Source organism: Sarcophilus harrisii, chromosome 3 (genome assembly GCF_902635505.1).
Source record: "Sarcophilus harrisii chromosome 3, mSarHar1.11, whole genome shotgun sequence".
Classification (NCBI taxonomy): domain Eukaryota; kingdom Metazoa; phylum Chordata; class Mammalia; order Dasyuromorphia; family Dasyuridae; genus Sarcophilus; species Sarcophilus harrisii.
In genome coordinates this window covers 190,425,990-190,445,760 of record NC_045428.1, presented here as the reverse complement: position 1 = coordinate 190,445,760, position 19,771 = coordinate 190,425,990, and the positions used below count along the sequence as shown (strand labels likewise).

The window sequence follows — 19,771 nt, the reverse complement described above, 5'->3', positions numbered from 1 at the left end:
AATACCTATTATCCAGTATCTCTCTTCCTTTTATAACATTTTGAGAAAGAAATCCACAGTATTATTCAGTCATTTCAGTCATGTCTGACTCTTTATGACCCCATTTGGGGTTTTCTTGACAAAGACATTGAAATGTTTTGCCATTTCCTTCTCCAACTCATGTTACAAATGAGGAAATGAAGGCAGATAGAGATTAAGTGACTTGATCAGGATCACAAAGTTGGTAAAGATCTGAGGCCATATTTTAAACTTATGAAAACGAATCTTCCTTAATCCAGGCCCAACACTTTATCCAATATACCAATTAACTACCCAATATATAGTACTTCTTTAATAAACTTTTTTTTTAACCTTTACTATGTGTGAGGTACTGTGCAACGTGCTAGGGATGCAAAGAAAAGCAAAATTACTATCTTTGCCTTAAGGGAACTTAAAATCTTAAGGGAACTTAAAAAAAAGAGAAAAGGATTGGAAAACAAATACATAAAGAACAATAATGCAAGAGAAAGAGTTAAACAAAAAGTAGACAGGAGACATTCAAGCCAATTGATATGGGAAAAATATAAGGATACTTTCATATTAGTAGGCTGGAGGATATTAGGGAAAGCATTATTCAGAAGGTGACACTTGGCACCTTAGTGGGCGTTGTGTACTTGAAGAAAAAAAGATTTCAATAAATGAAAATAAGTATGGAGAGTCTGTTCTAGCTATGATAGAGAATGGCTATGGTGAACAAAGGCCCATACATGGAATGTAATAGATTGAGAATTTGGAAGAAAGAATAGTTCAATTTGGTTTAAAACATAGACTATATTTAAGGGACTGGTAGGGAATAAAGCTGAAAAGGTAGAATGGAGTCAGATTGTGATGAGTAATAAATGCAAGAATCAGGAGTTTAAAGTTTGTGACAATGAAAAATTGAGTGAAAAGTCAGATTTATTTGGAAAATTATCTGGACATAATATGAAACAGAGATTGGAAAAGGGAGCTAGATAAGGAAGGAAAATCATTTTGGAGACTATTACAGAGGAACAGACTAATTAACAATTATCTATTAAGTATCTCCATTGTACAATCTTTATGTTCTATATAGATATACATCAAGAATGCAAACACAAATAATTTCTACTCACATTAAACTTATATTTCAATGGGGAGATAATGAATATATATATATATATATATATATGTATACCTTTATGCGCATATATATTTATGGATAGCTACTACAAAAATACAAATATATACAAAGTAGTTAAATTCAAACTAATTTCAGAGGGAGTAGTTGGAATGGGGGGAGGAGAGTTAGGAAAGGTTTTTTTTGTTGTTATTTTAGTAAACATTAATAGGTTTTTCTTTTTTTTTTTTAATTTAATAGCCTTTTATTTACAGGTTATATGTATGGGTAACTTTACAGCATTGACAATTGCCAAACCTCTTGTTCCAATTTTTCCCCCTTTTCCCCCCACCCCCCTCCATCAGATGGCAGAATGACCAGTAGATGTTAAATATATTAAAATATAAATTAGATACACAATAAGTATACATGATCAAATTGTTATATTGCTGTACAAAAAGAATAGGACTCTGAAATATTGTACAATTAGCCTGTGAAGGAAATCCAAAATGCAGGTGGGCAAAAAATATACAGATTGGGAATTCAATGTAATGGTTTTTAGTCATCTCCCAGAGTTCTTTCGCTGGGCGTAGCTGGTTCAGTTCATTACTGCTCCATTGGAAATGATTTGGTTGATCTCATTGCTGAGGATGGCCAACTCCATCAGAAATGGTCATCATATAGTATTGTTGTTGAAGTATATAATGATCTCTCGGCCCTGCTCGTTTCACTCAGCATCAGTTTGTGTAAGTCTCTCCAGGCCTTTCTGAAATCATCCTGTTGGTCATTTCTTACAGAACAATTATATTCCATAATATTCATATACTACAATTTATTCAGCCATTTTCCAATTGGTGGGCATCCACTCAATTTCCAGTTTCTAGCCACTACAAAGAGGGCTGCCACAAACATTCGTGCACATACAGGTCCCTTTCCCTTCTTTATGATCTCTTTGGGATATAAGCACAGTAGTAACACTGCTGGATCAAAAGGTATGCACAGTTTGATAATTTTTTGGGCATAGTTCCAAATTGCTCTCCAGAATGGCTGGATGTGTTCACAATTCCACCAACAATGTATTAGTGTCCCTGTTTTCCCACATCCCTTCCAACATTCCACATTATCTTTCCCTGTCATTCTAGCCAGTCTGACATGTGTGTAGTGGTATCTCAGAGTTCTCTTAATTTGCATTTCTCTGATTAATAGTGACTTGGAGCATCTTTTCATATGGCTAGAAATAGTTTCAATTTCTTCATCTGAGAATTGTCTGTTCATATCCTTTGACCATTTATCAACTGGAGAATGGCTTGATTTTTTATAAATTAGAATTAATTCTCTATATATTTTGGAAATGAGGCCTTTATCAGAACCTTTGACTGTAAAAATATTTTCCCAGTTTATTGCTTCCCTTCTAATCTTGTCTGCATTAGTTTTGTCTGTACAAAAACTTTTCAGTTTGGTATAGTCGAAATTTTCTATTTTGTGATCAGTAATGATCTTTGTTCTTCTTTGGTCATAAATTCCTTCCTCTTCCACAGGTCTGAGAGGTAAACTATCCTATGTTCCTCTAATTTATTTATAATCTCATTCTTTATGCCTAGATCATGAACCCATTTTGACCTTATCTTGGTGTACAGTGTTAAGTGTGGATCAATGCCTAGTTTCTGCCATATTAATTTCCAATTTTCCTAGCAATTTTTGTCAAACAGTAAGTTCTTATCCCAAAAGCTGGGGTCTTTGGGTTTGTCAGGAAAGGTTTAATGCTGCAGATGAGTGTCTAAAAAATAAGGAAAGAAATGCGCTGATCTGGGAGTGTTGTCCAGACATGTATATATAACCAAAGCAAAGCACAAAAATAGATGGAGCATCATGTATGAAAAACAGAGAGAAGCCTTGAATGGGTATATTGAAAAATGTGGGATGAAGAATAATTTCTATTAGGCTTTACTGATAGTTTGGGACAAAGTTGTACAAAACCTTAACAGGCATTTGTATTGTATTTTAATGTAGGATTTTAATGTAGAATTAGGAAACTGGTTGAATAGGAAAACATGGGGAAATCTGTATTTAAGGAAAATTACTTAGGCAGCAATCTAATGGACTGACTAGAGTGTGAAGAAACTTAAGTCAAGAAGAATTACTAGGTGAAAGTTGATGAGGGCCTGAACTACACAAGTAGTTGTATAAACAGAGAGAAGGGATAGTATATTAGAGATGTTGTTGGCATTTGTGTAGGTATGTGAAGTTATTATAAACCAATGATACCAAAAAGGATTACAATGCCTGCAACAGAAAAGAAGTTTGTAAGAGAGGAGTGTTTAGAGAAAAAATAATGAGTTCTGTTTAGACATACTGAGTTTAAGATGTCTCCAAGGCATTAAGTTTGAAAGTTACATAATCAAGTGATGATACATAACTGAAGTTCAAGGGGAAATCTGGGCCTGGATAAACAGAGAGAAAAGGAGGGAGAGAGAAACACAGATAAAAGGTAATAGATATATTAAATAACCAAGTAGCTAAAATTTTACTAGGTGTTATATAGAGTACTAGAAATGACAACAAAAGAAATCCTAACAAGGACTTTATACAATGCCTTCCACATAGTACATTCATCATAAAACTTTTGTTTTCATTTTTTGATGAAATTAAATAGCTGTTAAATATTTGTTTCAACGTTTACTATCTATTTTACCATAAGCAAGTCATTTAAGATCTTGGAGTCTTGGTTTTCTTGTCTCAGACATATATAACTTTTAACATTTAGCTCATGGAATTGTAAAATTCAAATGAGACAGCATACATAAAAGAACTTATCAAATTTGCAGACCTGTATAGAAGTTAGTTGTGGTTGTTATTGTTACAATAATCTGGGTCAGAAGGGATGACCTGAAATTTGCTGATTGTATTTGCAATAGAAAGGAGGAGTTGGATATAGAAAGATGTTAGAAAAATAAAATGCCTAGACTTAGCAACTGATTAGATTTAAAGTAAGAAAAAGGAAATGTAAAGGATGAGTTCAAGGTTTGCACATAGCAGATTTACTATTTAAGTTCTTGAAGTATTCACTTATAATGGTGTATATTGTCATCCAACTGCAATCTTTAGTTTTTAGAAAATTTTTCGATTTTTCATTTCTGGTTTATTTATAACCCACTAGATCCAGTGACAAAGATGCTTTGAGCATCTTATTCAGGTATTTGGAGCTCTGGAATAATCTTTGTACCAAGATTCTTTAGACTTTTTAAATTTATCTCTGGGTTCCTAAAGATATGCTTTTCTGCTTTTGTAAAACCATTCATGACCATCTACAACTGACAGTCCAATCTCTGCTCTTAGTCATGCCTGTCAAAACACTTGGTTCTTCATTGTGATGACTGTTCATGCTTCAAAATGTCTTATTGAGCTTTTCCAGAGACTTCCACATATTGAGTTAAATGACATCATTTGTTAGTTACTGTCAGGTGTGTAACAGGACTTAAAATGTTTTAATGAGTACTTTTTTTTTTAAAGAATTAGATGTTAATAATAGGCTAAAAATGAGACTACTCCGATTTACTTGGTTGTGTATTTAACAGCATATTATCAGCAGAAAAAAGACTTTTAAAAATGTTTATTATACTATTTTTTATAATAAAATTATAAATAGTTCAAATTAAAAGTTTTATGTAGTTAATTTTATTTCATATTTTAGGAGTTATTGGCATTAATTAGAAATATAGATAGTACAGTGGATAGAGTACTAAGCATTAAGCATAAATCCTGCCTCAGCTACCTCATCTGGAAAATGAATTGAAAAAGGAAATAGTAAAAACTCCAATATCCTTGCCAAGAAAACCCCAAATGGAATTAGGAAAGGTGAGATACAAATGAAAAATGACTGAACACAGAGAGGCAGCGTAGCCTGAATAGAGTAATTGAATTCTGACGCATTTAACTATATAACAGTGAGGCAATTATTTAGACTCCCAGCAGCTCAGGTAACTCCCTATGATTCTAAGTTGTTGATTAGTATTGGTGACATGGAACTACTCCTGGAGTTCCCAATACTGATGAAGTCACAGACCTGGTCACCTCCCTCAATATGTTACTAAGTTTATCATTTTTAAATTATAAAGAAGTGGCTTGGATTAGGAAGAGTGAAAATAATTCATTGCTAGCATTTCCATCATTTAAATTAGTCAGAGAAGAATCAGGTCGTTATTGTTTTAGAATGTTCAAGAACTCCAAATGGGTCACAGAAATATTCTTTCTATTGGCCTCATCCTTGAGCCTCAAGGTGAATTTGCCTTAAAGTGTTTGATCTTAATATATAACTACTATATACTACTAAACTACTACTAACAACTACTAAACTAACTAACTACTAAACTAACAAACTATAAATACTAAAGGGAAGGCAATCCCCCAAAAGATTGAGAAGAAGAAAAAGAAGAAGGAAGAAGAGAAGGAAAAGAAAGAGGAGGAGGAGAACAACAACAAGAAGAAGAAGACAAGAACAAAAAGAAAAAGACATTTTCTTCTGAGGAACTTAAAGTACTTTGAACATATTAATCCATTAATCTTTATTTCTTAAGAGGTAAAAAGAAAAGGTATTTAACTTATCAGATCTTTGAAATAAAAATTATTTCCCCAAATCACAAAACCAGCAAATGGTAGAACCAAAAAGGGAAGCCAGAGCTTCTTCATCCTAAGTTATCACCTTATAGTTGACTATGTAGAAACTTTGGAAACAAGAGCAATAGAAATGCTTGGGTATTTAGTTAGTTTCCTAATGAGTTGTATAGGGAAATTTTTAGATTTCAATTAACTATTGAATCAAACTTCTTCAAGTAGATCTCTCAACAATATCAATTCAAGTGTATGAGGTATTTATCTGGGAGAAAATGGATAACATTAATAATATGGAGGATTCCAATATTTCGTTCTTGATTTTTATATCATCAGATCGGTTCATATTCTAATAATCATTAATAATAATGGGATTTACCAAAAGATATAATAACAATAATAATAGATAGATAGATAGCATTTATAGAGTGTCTACCATGTACCAAGGACTGTGCTAAGCCCTTTTCACATATTATCTCATTTTATCTTCACAATAACCTTGAGAGAAAGGTGCTATTATTATGTCCATTTTAAGAATGAGAAAAGGTGAAGTAAAAGAAGGTTAAATGATTTGCCCAGGGTCTCACAGCTTGTAAGTTTGAATTTGAACTCAAATCTTCTTGACTCTAGCACCGAGTTGCCCCAGAAATAAATAATAAATCTAGGAACCTACTGAAAATCTTACATTCTCGTTTTCTTACTTTCCCTTTCCTTGCCTGTCCTCACTACTCAGCAGACATTTTGAATTCCCGTGGTACCTACTAAATACATTTCTGTCACCTCCACCTAGACTTAGTATATATAATTAGACTAAAGCAAGTAATTACTCTAGCCATCTGCATAATAAAAACAAAATGAGGAATAAGTATATGTCTAGCAAGTTTAGTTATCTAACTTAAAGTCTCAGATACCTCCCAAGATTATCAGTAAATTACACAAGTCTCTTTTTAACTTAGACTTGGTAGGCCTCCCTCATAATCTTATTTTAACAAGAGAAATTGCTTGTAAAATATATTAACTATAATCCTGACGTTTGTAACCTATTCTCCTAGACCTATATAAATTTCAGCACGTTTGTAGAGTTGAATGTGGCAGAGGGAGCAGGAAAGGTGAGGTGAGGGCAGATTAGCTTTCTATTTTCACTAACCTCCAACTGGAATTCAATATTTTCTTCTATTATGAATGTCAATAACAAACATTATTCTGAGAAGAATATAGACTTTAACTAGGATGGCAAAGGGTACAATGATGCAAAAAATACTTGATCTTACATACAGATAATCACCTCTGTTATTACCTACAAATATTCCACATAGTTGTTCATTAACTATAAAATTCATATATAAATATATGAACAAATATTTTGTCATTCTCTCCTTCCCTATGCCTTAAGACTCCTTATCTCTCTTCTTCAACTTCTTCATTTTGCCCTCTATTCCCTTTACTCCTTAGTTCTTTCCCAGACTATCATCCTTGCACTGATTATATTATTTTCTCCTCCATGTTTTTTTTCCTTCCTTCTCTCCATGCTTTATTGAATCAAACTGCACTCTACACTACTTAATCTTGATTCTCTTTTTAATCTTTTCCTTCTGAAACTACAGAAATCATTTCCCCCTCATTTCTAGCTATTGAGTTGGCCCTCACATATTGCTTATTCCTCTCCATCTTCCTGCTCTCATCCTTCCTTTTTCTGCACCCTCCTCCTATATTGCAATATCATTCCCCTGAAGAAAAATTCACCTAAAGGCAAATGTCAACAGATTCCATCCATAATACCCCATCTGCCTCTTCGCTTTTACCTCTACTACATTTCCACCCTCACCCTACCTCCACCCTACTGGTCTCTCTTTGTTGTCACTCCATTACTATTATTATCCTTGCTGCTGCCTTCTGCATTTCTGCAGTTTGGAACATAATCTCTTCAGTTCTGGTTTTCTTTGTAAAAATGGTTCAAATTCTTCTTCATTATAGAATGTTCGTCTTTTGTGTACATTATACTTAAATTCAGATATGCAGGATACATTACCCAGTGTCATGGGCCAGAACTTTAAACAAGGATTCTTACAAGGTGTTAAGTCAGTGGAATTGATAAAGACAACAGTTATCTAGTTTAGCATGGTGATTAATAGTTCTCCAATTCAGTATATGTACTTAGTACTTAAAATAGTTCTACAAGATTCACACCTATGAAAATGTAATTATAAGAGAGCATATAAACTGAGAGCCTCAGCCAGAGGAGAGCCAGAGAAGACTAACAGACTGGATGCGGTAGCTCAAGCTCTTGGAGTCAAGGAGAGAGATTCATTCCATCTTCATCAGCCTTATGGTGGTTGGCTTGTCCTCCTGCATTTTCTCCACTGAAACCAAATCCCCTCTGAAGGCCACGATAAAACTAGCTGAGCACCAGGCGAAGGCAACAATAAAGAATTTTGGACTTTAACACCTGGCTATTCTTGTGATGATTACTCATCTGAAAAGAAGGCTACCCCAGAGACCTCCAGAAAACCACTAAGAACATTACAACCCAGAGTTGTATTTCAAGTTCCATTGCTCTTCAGAACATATTATTCCACTAGCCTTGCCATTATTCAAATATCCTTTTCTGTATATTTGAAGGTCCTTGCAAATAATGGCTTGCAAAACTTGTTATTTCTGAATTGAACTGTTAAACTTAACAACTTTGTGTTGTAGCCTTAGCATTGTTGTTGTTATTGGTTTTTTTGGGAAGCAAACTATGAATACTTTCCACTGTAATTACATTATCTATATTGAAAAGTTCTGCATAATTCTTTCCTATTATTTCCTTCATTGTAATGATAAAGTATTTTTTTTATCCTGTTGTATTCTTCTGGGAAATTCATGATTCTTAAGTTGTCTCTCTTCATTCTGTGTTCAATTTCAATGTATTTTGTTTTCATAGTGAGCATATTTTATTTTATGTTTGTTGTGGGGAGGAGGATTATTGCTTTTTGGAGGGTTGCTTTTCTTCTAAATTGTCTTGCACATCTGTGTATTTGCATTCCCAATCTCTTGGGTTTTTTAAATTTTTATTTATTTTTTGGTTCTTTGATAAAACTTGCCATTTAAGATTCCAATTTTTCTATTCTGTTCATTAGTTTTGCTGTACAAGACATAGTTTCTCCTCTCATATCTCATTTCTCTTTTAAACCATTCAAGAATAGTCCATATCCCTCTCAAATTCTCCAGGATCCTCTGTTCCCTCAAACATTGGTTCATTTTCCCTTATTTTGCAGTGAATTATGCCTGAATTCCTTATTTTGGTTTTTATTTTATTTTATAATTTTATTATAATAAATTATTTTATAATTTCCTTTATTTTGTCTGAATTCAATTGCTAGATATGGGGGTCATACTTACCTCTGCTGTTATTGCTGAATTATCCTGCTGAATTATCTACTTGTAATTCAAAATTTTTGAGTGTTCTTTTTTTAAAATTTGATGATTGCATTTTAATATTATTGTTTTTCTATGTAATCCTGTGTACTTTATGCATTTAAAAATATTATTTTGAAAGGGGACACATGATATTGAAAAAGTTAAGAAGCCCTGACATAGTAGAAAGTCACCAGCTTGATGGTTGTATTTTCAAGTCAGATTTATGGAAGAACGTGATTAAGTTATATAGTTATGACAGAGTGGAAGGAAAGCTATTTGTGCACTTGGTGTAAATACTTCTCATCAAAAAGCTCACCAATATCTACTACAAAGTAGGAGGAGGGAGGTATGGAAAGGAGAAGGGCTGAAACCTCACATTGCTCATTTATCATTCTAATTTAGAAGTGCCAGTTTTTCTTCCAAGGTTGGTCTCCTCTAGTTCTATCTTTTATATGTTACTCAGAACCAAACATAGATTCTAGTATATTTATAATTAGGTTCATGATGTTTGAATTTTTTAATGGGGGAAAGGGAAAAGTATTTGATAATAAGTCTAACAGATAGGAAAACACAGGGAACAGACTACTATGGGGGTTGCATGTATGTCTTATAAATCTCATGTAATACTTTTTATTTGTATAAATGTAATACTAATGAAATACTATAATACTTTACTCAACTTCATCTCTTAGAATTTTTAGCTTCCTTCAAGACTCAGTCCAAGAGTACTCTGCCCCCTCAGCCTCATGACTCTCTTTCTAAACCTGAATTTTCTTCCTTCTGAATATTTTGATACTTTCAGTGTTTTCTTTTTATTATTTTCCTTATTTCTTTATGCCTGACTACCTGCACTCTGATTGTGCTTTCTTTGTGGGACTGGATTTCAGAGTAATTCAGCTTCTTCCCATACTGGGCAACTCACAAAGTCTCACCCTAATTGAAGTGTTGGTCAGAACTGGATGCTGTGTCCTTTTCTTCAGGCTTAGAGGAGTGCTGTACATCTCCCATATACAGGTTATGTCCTAAGGACCTGTCCTACTCTTGTTCCTCAGTTCTCTCACCCAACACTGGCAGTTCAGAGCTTATTTTCCCTAGTACCAGCAGTTCAGAATTTTGCAGCACTGGTACTTCCATGTTGTAATTTCCAGCTCCTAAAGGGGATATGGTGAAGCTAGCTATTAGGACTTTAGCAAATTTCCTCAACCTGAATCCATAGCACTGAAAAAAGGAATAGGGATGAGAGTCTAGGTGTGCACTTTCATGTAAGCCTGTGTCATATTGGGTCTGCTAATATAGTTTTGCTGTTGGTAGCATGGGAGGGAAAGCAGGGATAATAAATGAGTTCAGAATCATCGAGTATCATTTCCTGAGTTTAGGGGAGTTTTTTTGTTTATTTTGTTTCCTTCTTTTGGCTTTTAGATAGGTATCTTAGACCATGAAAACAGATAAAGTCGTTTTATCTTAGGTAGCTAATTTATTTTTTGGAAATGTGTGACATGTCATAAGAAACAGAAAAATATCTAGTATGATATCTTCCTGATCACATGACACTAGAACTGCCTTCCTCCTAATCTAACACCAATCAGACATTTCCAGACTGCTCCAGAAAATTTTTCTCTTCTCTTCCATCTCTCTCTCTATACTCACTCTTCTGTACCTACAAATATAGCCACGCCTCCCCCATCCTTAAGAAATCATCATTTAATCTGATTATTACTGAAATCTCTTATCCAGTCTCTCCTCTCTTTTATGTGAAGACTGTGAGAAAGCCCTAGTTCAGATTTTCGTCACCTATTTCCTAAACTGTTGTGTAGTTCTTCTAATTAGGTAATCTCCCTGCTCCAAATCTCTCCCATTCTAAACTACTGAAGTACCATGGGGATTTTTCTGAAGCATATATCTGATCATATCATCTCTCTACTCAGTATTCAGTGGTTCCTTATCTGCAGGATCAAATATAAAGTTCTCAGTTTGGCATTTAAAGTTTCTCATAATCTGGATCCTTCTCACCTCTAACTATTAAAGCTCTATTTCCTTCTACACACGCTACTTCCTTGCCATTCTGGACTACTTGAAGTTCCTCGAACAAGACATTCCATCTTCCATTTCTGTGCCTTTGAAATTACTGTCCCAAATGACGGGAATGTGCCAAAATCTCACTTTTATCTCTAATCTTCTTACCTGCTTCAAGTTTTACTTCACTTCCAACCTTCTATAGAAGACTTTGACTGGTTCACACACTCACACCTATGAGAATGTCTTCCTTTTTCAGATTATTTCCATCCACTTTATACATTCTTTGTATATACCTAAGTAATTCAATATTACCTCTTCCATTGAAATGAATGCTTTTTTAGGACAGGTTCTGCCTCTAAGATTCACATATTAAGTCCAGACACATAAATCTACTGATACTGGGTTGTTGTTCAGTCATTTCAGTCATGCCCAATTTCCCGTCATCTCCTTTGAAATTTTCTTGGGAAAGATACTGGAATGGTTTGTCATTTCAGCTTTAACTCTTTTATAGATTAGGAACTGAGACCAATAGGGTTAAATAATTTACTGTGTCACACAGCTAGAAAGTATCTAAGAAGATGAGGCTTCCTGACTGCATTTCCAGAATTCTATCTGCTGAACCACCTAAGCTGCCCAAAAGCTACCAAGTACCACCATTAAAAATTGTCATCAATTGTATCAGAAACTATATGGTTAAATTCGTTTGTTTTCATCTATCTGCCTGACATATCTAGCTTGGAAGACAAAGATTCAGATGTGCCCTCTGACTGAAATTCAGGAATAAACAGAAAGAATGCTTTCAGAGTTCCTAATTGAGACAACTATGTTTGGTGCCACTAGAATGAGTGTGATAACAGCATGATAATGCAATGTTTCATGTGAAGAAACACCTGCCTAGTGTTAATAAGATAAGTGAATTCAAGCAACAAAAAATTCAAATAAAAACAGGGTTGTGTCACTTAGTAAAATAACAATAGATTAGTTCATTCATTTCATTATAGTTAAAAGTTTACTTGAAACATTATGAAATGTGAAAGAAAAATCCCATGGATTAGCAATTTATAGCAGATAAGAGATATTAAATTGATGCTGAATCTTTCTATCTACCAGCAGTCTTACTATGGGGAAAAATAGGAAAATGTTTTTTACCATGAATATTCATCATGGTAAATCAAGGTGATCCGAAGATGAATCGTCATTTACCTTAGGGTGCATAGATATATCACATATTAAAAACAGAAATTCCTCACTCCCTCCTTCAAAGTTTTCTATCTTGAAAGAAAAATATGGAAAGCATGGATGAACTTCCCTTATATTTTATCATTATTCTCCTCAGAAGAAAAGAAAAAATAAAGCTACTATTACAAAGAGTATTGAATAACTGGAATTTCTTTGTTTTATGCTCACAAGAATAGTGAATCCCAAAGCTGGTTAGGATTTAACTTAAACAAAAATGGCCTTTCTTTGATTTTAAAATAATTGCAAGGATAAAATTTTAGTACCTTTGTATGGAATTGCTAGAGAACTCAATCATGTTTTATGTGTATATATTTGCACAATGTGTATATTTTGTGACATTTTTAAAAACTAACATATATTATCTTTTTATATATATATATATATATATATATATATATATATATATATATATATAATAAACTTTGTAATTGGACAGTTTTCTTTATTTCCTTTCTGTGTTTGCTATAGTTCGCATCTTTTTTTTTTCTTTTACATGCCAATATTCAACTAAACCTCCAGGTGTATTTAGCAAACTTTCAGTTATCTGTGCTAATGGAGTTGAAGTTATCCATAGTAAATCAGAAATGTAACTTGGAGCCCATGACTTTCAAACTCCCCATCCCCAGACGTTTAACTAATGTTAATTAACAAAATTAATAATTATGATAATTTTTGCTTCTTTTCATTTTATTGCTTTTATAAATACAATAACAAAAGAAACAATCCTCAAATAGAAGAAATTACAAATACTAACTCATAATCAAGCAGGTAATGCATTTCTGAAAAATTAATAAATATAACATAACTATTCAGGCATGAAAGTCTATTTAATTCATTTCCTACATTGTTTCCTGGGCCTCTCCTTGCCTATCAAATATATTTCCCCAGCAAATAAATTGTTTATTAGGTCAGTAAATTTTGGGGGGGATTTCATATTTAATAATCACAGAGCACCTAGAAATTTCTGTTGAATCAATTGATCATAAAGTAAACTAGGCATGAATGAGCCCTTTACAAATGTGAAATATTAAAAAAAATGTGAAATATTATAGAGATTTGTGGGAGACAGAGTTTTATTTTTATTTTACTTAATAGTATTTTGCAATTCCATGTAAAGATAGTTTTCAACCTTCATCTTTTTAAGATATTGCACTCCGAATTTTCTCCCTCCCTTCCCTCCCCTCTCCCCAAGACAACAAGCAATTTGATATAGGCACAAAGACAATCATATTAAACGTATTTCCATATTAGTCAGATTGTGGAAGAAGAAACAGAACAAAGTGGAAAAATCACAAGAAAGGGAAAAAAGAAGTGAAAATACTGTGCTTCCATCTGTATTAAGACTCCATAGTTCTTTCTTTCTTTCTTTTTTTTTATTTGGCTTAGATAGCATTTTCCATTATGAGTTCCTTGGAATTGTCTTTGAATATTGCATTGCTGAGGAGAAATAAACATATTATATTTATAATTGTTCCATGTTGCTGTTACTATGTAAATATTCTCCTAATTCTGCTCATTTCAATCAGTATCAGTTCATTTATATCTTTCTATGTTTTTCTGAAAGCTGCCTGCACCTCATTTCTTCTCTTCCCACCTTATTAAGTTTATTTTTTAAATAAATAATTTATTTAAATAAAAATAATTTAAATATTTTTAAACATACGCATAAATAGTTTTCAACATTCACCTCTGCAAAATCTTGTGTTCCCAATGCATAGAGTGCTGACCCTGTACTTAACTAGCTGTGTGACCCTGGGCAAGTCACTTGACCCTGTTTGTCTTAGCTTCCTCATCTGTAAAATGAACTACATAAGGAAATGGCAAATCACGCTAGTATCTTTGGCAAGAAAAACCTCAAATGGGATCACAAAACGTCAAACATGACTGAAAATGACTGAACAACAACAAAAACAAGCCCCATCTTTTTATAAAGGAAGTTTCTGGCCTTCATTAACCTCATGAATATTCTTTATCTGAATTTCCAAAACATATAGCCAATTGAAGAATTTACTACTTAATTGTGGACTATTTTCATAACTTACTGGTTGTTTCAAGTATATTTGTCTTATTTCTCTAACTAGATAATAAATTCTTTGACAATAGAGAAAGTTTTTCTTGTTTCCTCATAATCTCTCATACAGTGCAGGTCAAATAGTACAAAAACAAAGAATTATTCTTAATAAATATAGTAAATCCTCAAAGCTGTTTTCACATAGTGAAGTCAAAGAAAATTCTGGTTTTTTATCATAGTAAGTTTATTTATTTTTAATACACATTGCTTTATAAATCATGTTGGGAGAGAAAAATCAGAGCAAGAGAGAAAAGCTATGGGAGAGATAAAAAACAGAAAAAAAAGAAGTAAACATAGCATGTGTTGATTTACATTCAGTCTCCTTAGATCTTTTTTTCTGGATGCAAATGGCATTTTCTGTCCAAAGTCTATTGGGATTGCTTTGGATTACTGAATTGCTAAGAAGCAAGGCATAGTTGATTATTGCACATTCTTGCTGTTATTGTATACAATATATTTCTAGTTCTACTTGTTTCATTCAGCATCAGTTCATGTAAATCTTTCCAGGGCTTTCTATAATCAACTTGTTCATCCTTTTTTGTACAGCAATAATATTCCATTGCCTTCATGTACCACATTTTGTTCATCCATTCCCCAATTGATGGGTATCCACTCCTTTTCAAATTCTTTGCTACCACAAGAAGAGCTGTAACAAATATGTTTGCATATGTGGGTCCTTTTCCCTTCTTTATTATTTCCTTGGGATATAGACCAGTAATGGCACTTTTGGGTCAAAGATTATGCACAATTTTATAGCCTTTTGTGCATAGTTCCAAATTGTTCTCCAGAATGGTTGGATTGTTTTGCAATTCCACCAACAATGCATTAATGTCCTAGTTTTCCCACATCCCCTCCAATATTTATCATCATCTTTTTCTGTCATCTTAGCCAATCTGAGATGTGTGAGGTGATACTTCAGAGTTGTTTTAATTTGCATTTCTCCAATCAATAGGGATTTAGAGAATTTTTTTCATATAATTATACATGACTTTAATTTCATCATCTGAAAATTGTCTGGTCATATCCCTTAAGCATTTATCAATTGGGGAATGACTTTTTTTTTTTTTATAAATTTGACAGTTTTTTATATATTTTAGAAATAAGATTTTTATCATAAATACTGTCTTGTAAAGATTTTTTCCCAGTTTTACACTTTCCTTTTAATCTTGTTTCTGTTGATTTTGTTTGTGCAAACCATTTTTAATTTATGTAATCAAAGTTGCCCATTTACCTTTCATAATGTTCTCTAGTTCTTCTTTGGTCATAAATTCCTCCATTTTCCAAAGATCTGAAAGGTAAATTATCCCTCTTTCTCTTAATTTGTTTATGGTATCATCCTTTATGACCAAATCTTGTATCCATTTTGACCTTATTTTGGTATAGGGTGTGAGATATAAATGTATGCAGATTTTCTGACATTATTTTTCAATTTTCCTAGCAATTTTTGTCAAATAGTGAGTTCTGCCAAAGAAAATTTTTAAGTTATTTTAGTGTGCTTCCTACATGCAGACATGTAACTGCTCATTTAGCCAAAAGATCATGAATGAGTTAAGCAGAAGAACCAGGCACATCAACAATTTTTTATCATCTTTATCATCTTACTATATTTTCATTCCATTGTTAAAAAAAATACACTAAATCAATTCATACAGCTTGATCCTTCACAGGATTCTTTAATTCTGGTCTTCCTAGTGTAAGATTTATCTAAATTTGGAATTCACCTTTCAGCAGGCATAGTCTTAACAGGATAGGTGGAAGTTTATTACTGTTCAGAAACTTGATTTAAATAAGACATAAGGGAAGAAGAAACTCAAAGCTTAAAATACACAATTAGCAAACATAGTGGCTGCCATAATAATAAAGACACTATAACAAACAAACGAATAATATACAACATATATCATCACCACTCAGAGAAAGCACCAACATCTGAATTTCTTGGCTGAGAAGATTCGTCATCACAGCTATTCAGAATCTTGAGTGGCAGCCATTGTCAGGCAAGATGTACCAAACTTCCAAGCCTGAATCCTCAAAGTCCTTTTCCACTAAGGGCTTTTTAAAGGCTGAGAGCAAAGAAGACACTACACTTAGTATTCTCATTTGATACATGATTTTTGAGCCTCTTTCTCCCTCTAGGAGAATATTTGTTTATTGTTTGAGAACTGTGTTTCCCCAAAGAATTGACCAGGTTTCCAGGGTAAACACAGGCCTACAATTAAGGATACTCATAAGAAAGGACAGCCTTCCAACTTCTTTGTACTTTCTTTGTACTCCTCAAACTGCAATTCTTCTCAAATATGGACATTGTGTTTAAACTCTTGTCCTTATTTCAAGGTGAATTTGGAGAAGTTTGCAGTGGACGTTTGAAAATACCAGGGAAAAGAGAGATCCCAGTTGCCATCAAAACTCTGAAAGGTGGTCACATGGATAGGCAAAGAAGGGATTTTCTAAGAGAAGCTAGTATCATGGGACAATTTGACCATCCAAACATCATTCGCCTGGAAGGTGTTGTCACAAAAAGTAAGTTATTGTTCATTTTTTGTCAGCTTTTTTGTATTCTGAGTCAGTGTTTGTATTAAATAATACCATTATGCTTAGTGGAATGCTTGAGTTCCTAAACTCTGCTAATCAATTCTCCTTTTCTTGAGACTGTCAATGTGAATGTGAATATTAGGCTGTGACATTTCCTTTGGAGTGGACTTCTATCCCTTAGAAATAAATTAGTTTGCATAGGTCATCAAACAACCTTGAAGTGATATTAACCATAAGTCACTTCCAACTTACTGAAGTGGTGAACCAAATAAAGGTCTCTGTCCTCAACACCAATTGTATGAGCTATTCACTCCCTTCAAAGCTATCTAAATTTCACTATTAAAAGAAAAAATATCTTAATCTCACTATTAAAAGAAGAAAATATTTAAATATTGTACATTATTGATGTTAAACATCATGACAATAAAAAATAATCATCTTGTTTATGCTATATAGTATTGGAGTACTTTTTATGAAAAGGAATTCCAACGATAATTTTTTTATTATAATAGCCCCCAAAATGCCTTTAGAAAGTCAAATTAGAATTGTTGTGATACAATGAAAGGAAGTAATTTAATTTTCTAACAAAATAAAATCCCATTTTTTTTGTTTGATTGGAATCAAGATCATTCTATTAAAATGAGTTTTCTAGGACATATAAGATTTGTCATTTATTCCAAGAATTTAATTCTTAAATATTTTATTCTACTTGAATCATTAAGAAATAGTAAACATACCAGTGTTCTTCATTCTTGGTTGTAAACAAAATACATTATGATTTATATTAAAGATTCATTAAAGATTCTTTTATATCTCATTCATTTTTTGTTAAGTGACATCTCCATTTAAAAAGTCTTGAGGGGGAGTGAAGAATGAGAAGTTTCTGTGTTCTTATAGGAATCCTCTATAAAGCATGAAGCTTTGTCTATGTGTCAGAAGTCTGTGCATGCCATCTATGACTCATGATGGATTTACTGCATGCCAGTAAACAAAATACATTCCCCTGGTCCCTCCAATTCCTCTTCTGAATTTAAAAAATATAATGTTTCACAACAAGTGTCAAAGATTCTTTGAAAAAAATCATTTCAAGAATGTTGTTGTGGTCATTGCATTGGTTCATTGATATTCAATTCTTCATAACCCCATTTGGGACTTTCTTGGCAAAAAAAAAACAAAAAACTAAAATGGTTTGCTATTGCAGTCTTCAACTTATTTTATAGATAAAATAACTGAGGCAAACAGAATTAAGTGACTTGCCCAGGATCACATATTTGAGCTCAGTAAGATGAGTCTTTCTTACTCCATGTCTAGCACTCTATCCATTGTGCCAACTAGATGTCCTTAAGTATTGTAAAGTGACTTTAAAATAGGAAGAACTGGCTAAGCAACTGTAATTTTCACTGAAAATGTAGAATTCCCAATGGACAAAAACACACCTGTGTACTTTGGAGCTCCTTCCCTAGGGCCTAGCCCAGTGTGTAGACAAACACACAAACACACACACACACACACACACACACAATCCATTTATTTGTTTTTATGTTATATCTTATATGTAATATATTGTTATTTGTATACTTTATATATGTATATGCTTATATATTTTATACATATATATTATATATGTATATACTTATACATTTTGAGCCATTTACTTAATACAATATCCAATACCTAATAAATGCTTAATAAATGATTTTTCATTCATCACACTTAATCCTTGGAAAACCCAAAAGAGAAATAACTGAGCAGTTACCATGTTCACCTTAAAGCTGCATTGGTACTAATTACATGCAATTCTTTTGGCCATATGCCAAATGAATCTACTTTCATGGACTACTTTCCATTATATCAGATTATGAAATCATCAATCATTATCCTATCCCAAAATTAAGTAGTCCCAAAGCTTCTGAAGGTCATTTAAAGTCATGGCAACTATTCCCTATTTTCCCCCAAACCCTCTTTAAGCAATAAAGGTTACTGGGTGAAATCTTCAAGGAAGCAGAGTGTGGCTACATTACTATCCACTGCAGGCAATAAATTGGAAGAGTAGAAGGCAAAGGAGGAAATGTCATAGGTGAGGTTAAGAGACATTGTCAAGATATGGTAACAACAGCTGCCCTGATGTCAGGAAATTAAGTTTAAATGCATTTTGGTGATTGAGCAACTTTAAGAAGTTCTTCAGATTTTCAACCATCTATTTTAGCTACCATCTTCTCTGCCTTTTCCAGCCATTTACAAATCCTGCTGAAGAAGTTACTTTCTCATGTCACTGCCATTCCCCATTCGATAACTTCCATGGCTCTCTATCAAATCCAGAATCTAGTAAAAAAAAATCTTCTATTTGATATTCAGAGCCCTGTTTACCATTCCAAAATCTTATTACACTTTATTCCCTTTCACATTGGCCTTTGCTATTCTATGAACAAGATATTCCATATTTTGGTTCTGGGAATTTTTGCAGTCTGTCAACCATCGCTGAAAACTTTCCCTCTTCAATTCTACCTATATATTCTCCTGGGTTTTTTTTAAGATAACCAAAATTCCATCTTCCACAGAAAGTCTTCCTCAATCCCTACTAGTTCTAGTTCTTTCCTTCTGAAATGTCCATTAATAGGCACACATGTATACATACATACATACATAGGTATATGTGTCTATATGTATACACTATACATACATATATATATGCAAATACATATATGTGTATATGTATATTGTGTGTTGTCTGTGTATATGTAAATAAAATATATCCGTATGTATGCATATGTATGTATAATATATGTATA

At 33.0% G+C, this 19,771-nt stretch overlaps 1 protein-coding gene across 4 annotated transcripts in view; it reads left to right on the top strand.

Annotated features, from left to right (window-relative positions):
- Positions 1-19,771, top strand: part of EPHA6 (EPH receptor A6) — a 745,715-nt gene that overhangs the window by 457,464 nt on the left and 268,480 nt on the right. For all 4 annotated transcript variants that reach the window (XM_031958889.1, XM_031958890.1, XM_031958891.1 and 1 more), the window contains exon 12: positions 16,785-16,970. In XM_031958889.1, the coding sequence (XP_031814749.1) occupies positions 16,785-16,970 (186 nt within the window). The remainder of the gene's footprint in view (positions 1-16,784; positions 16,971-19,771) is intronic.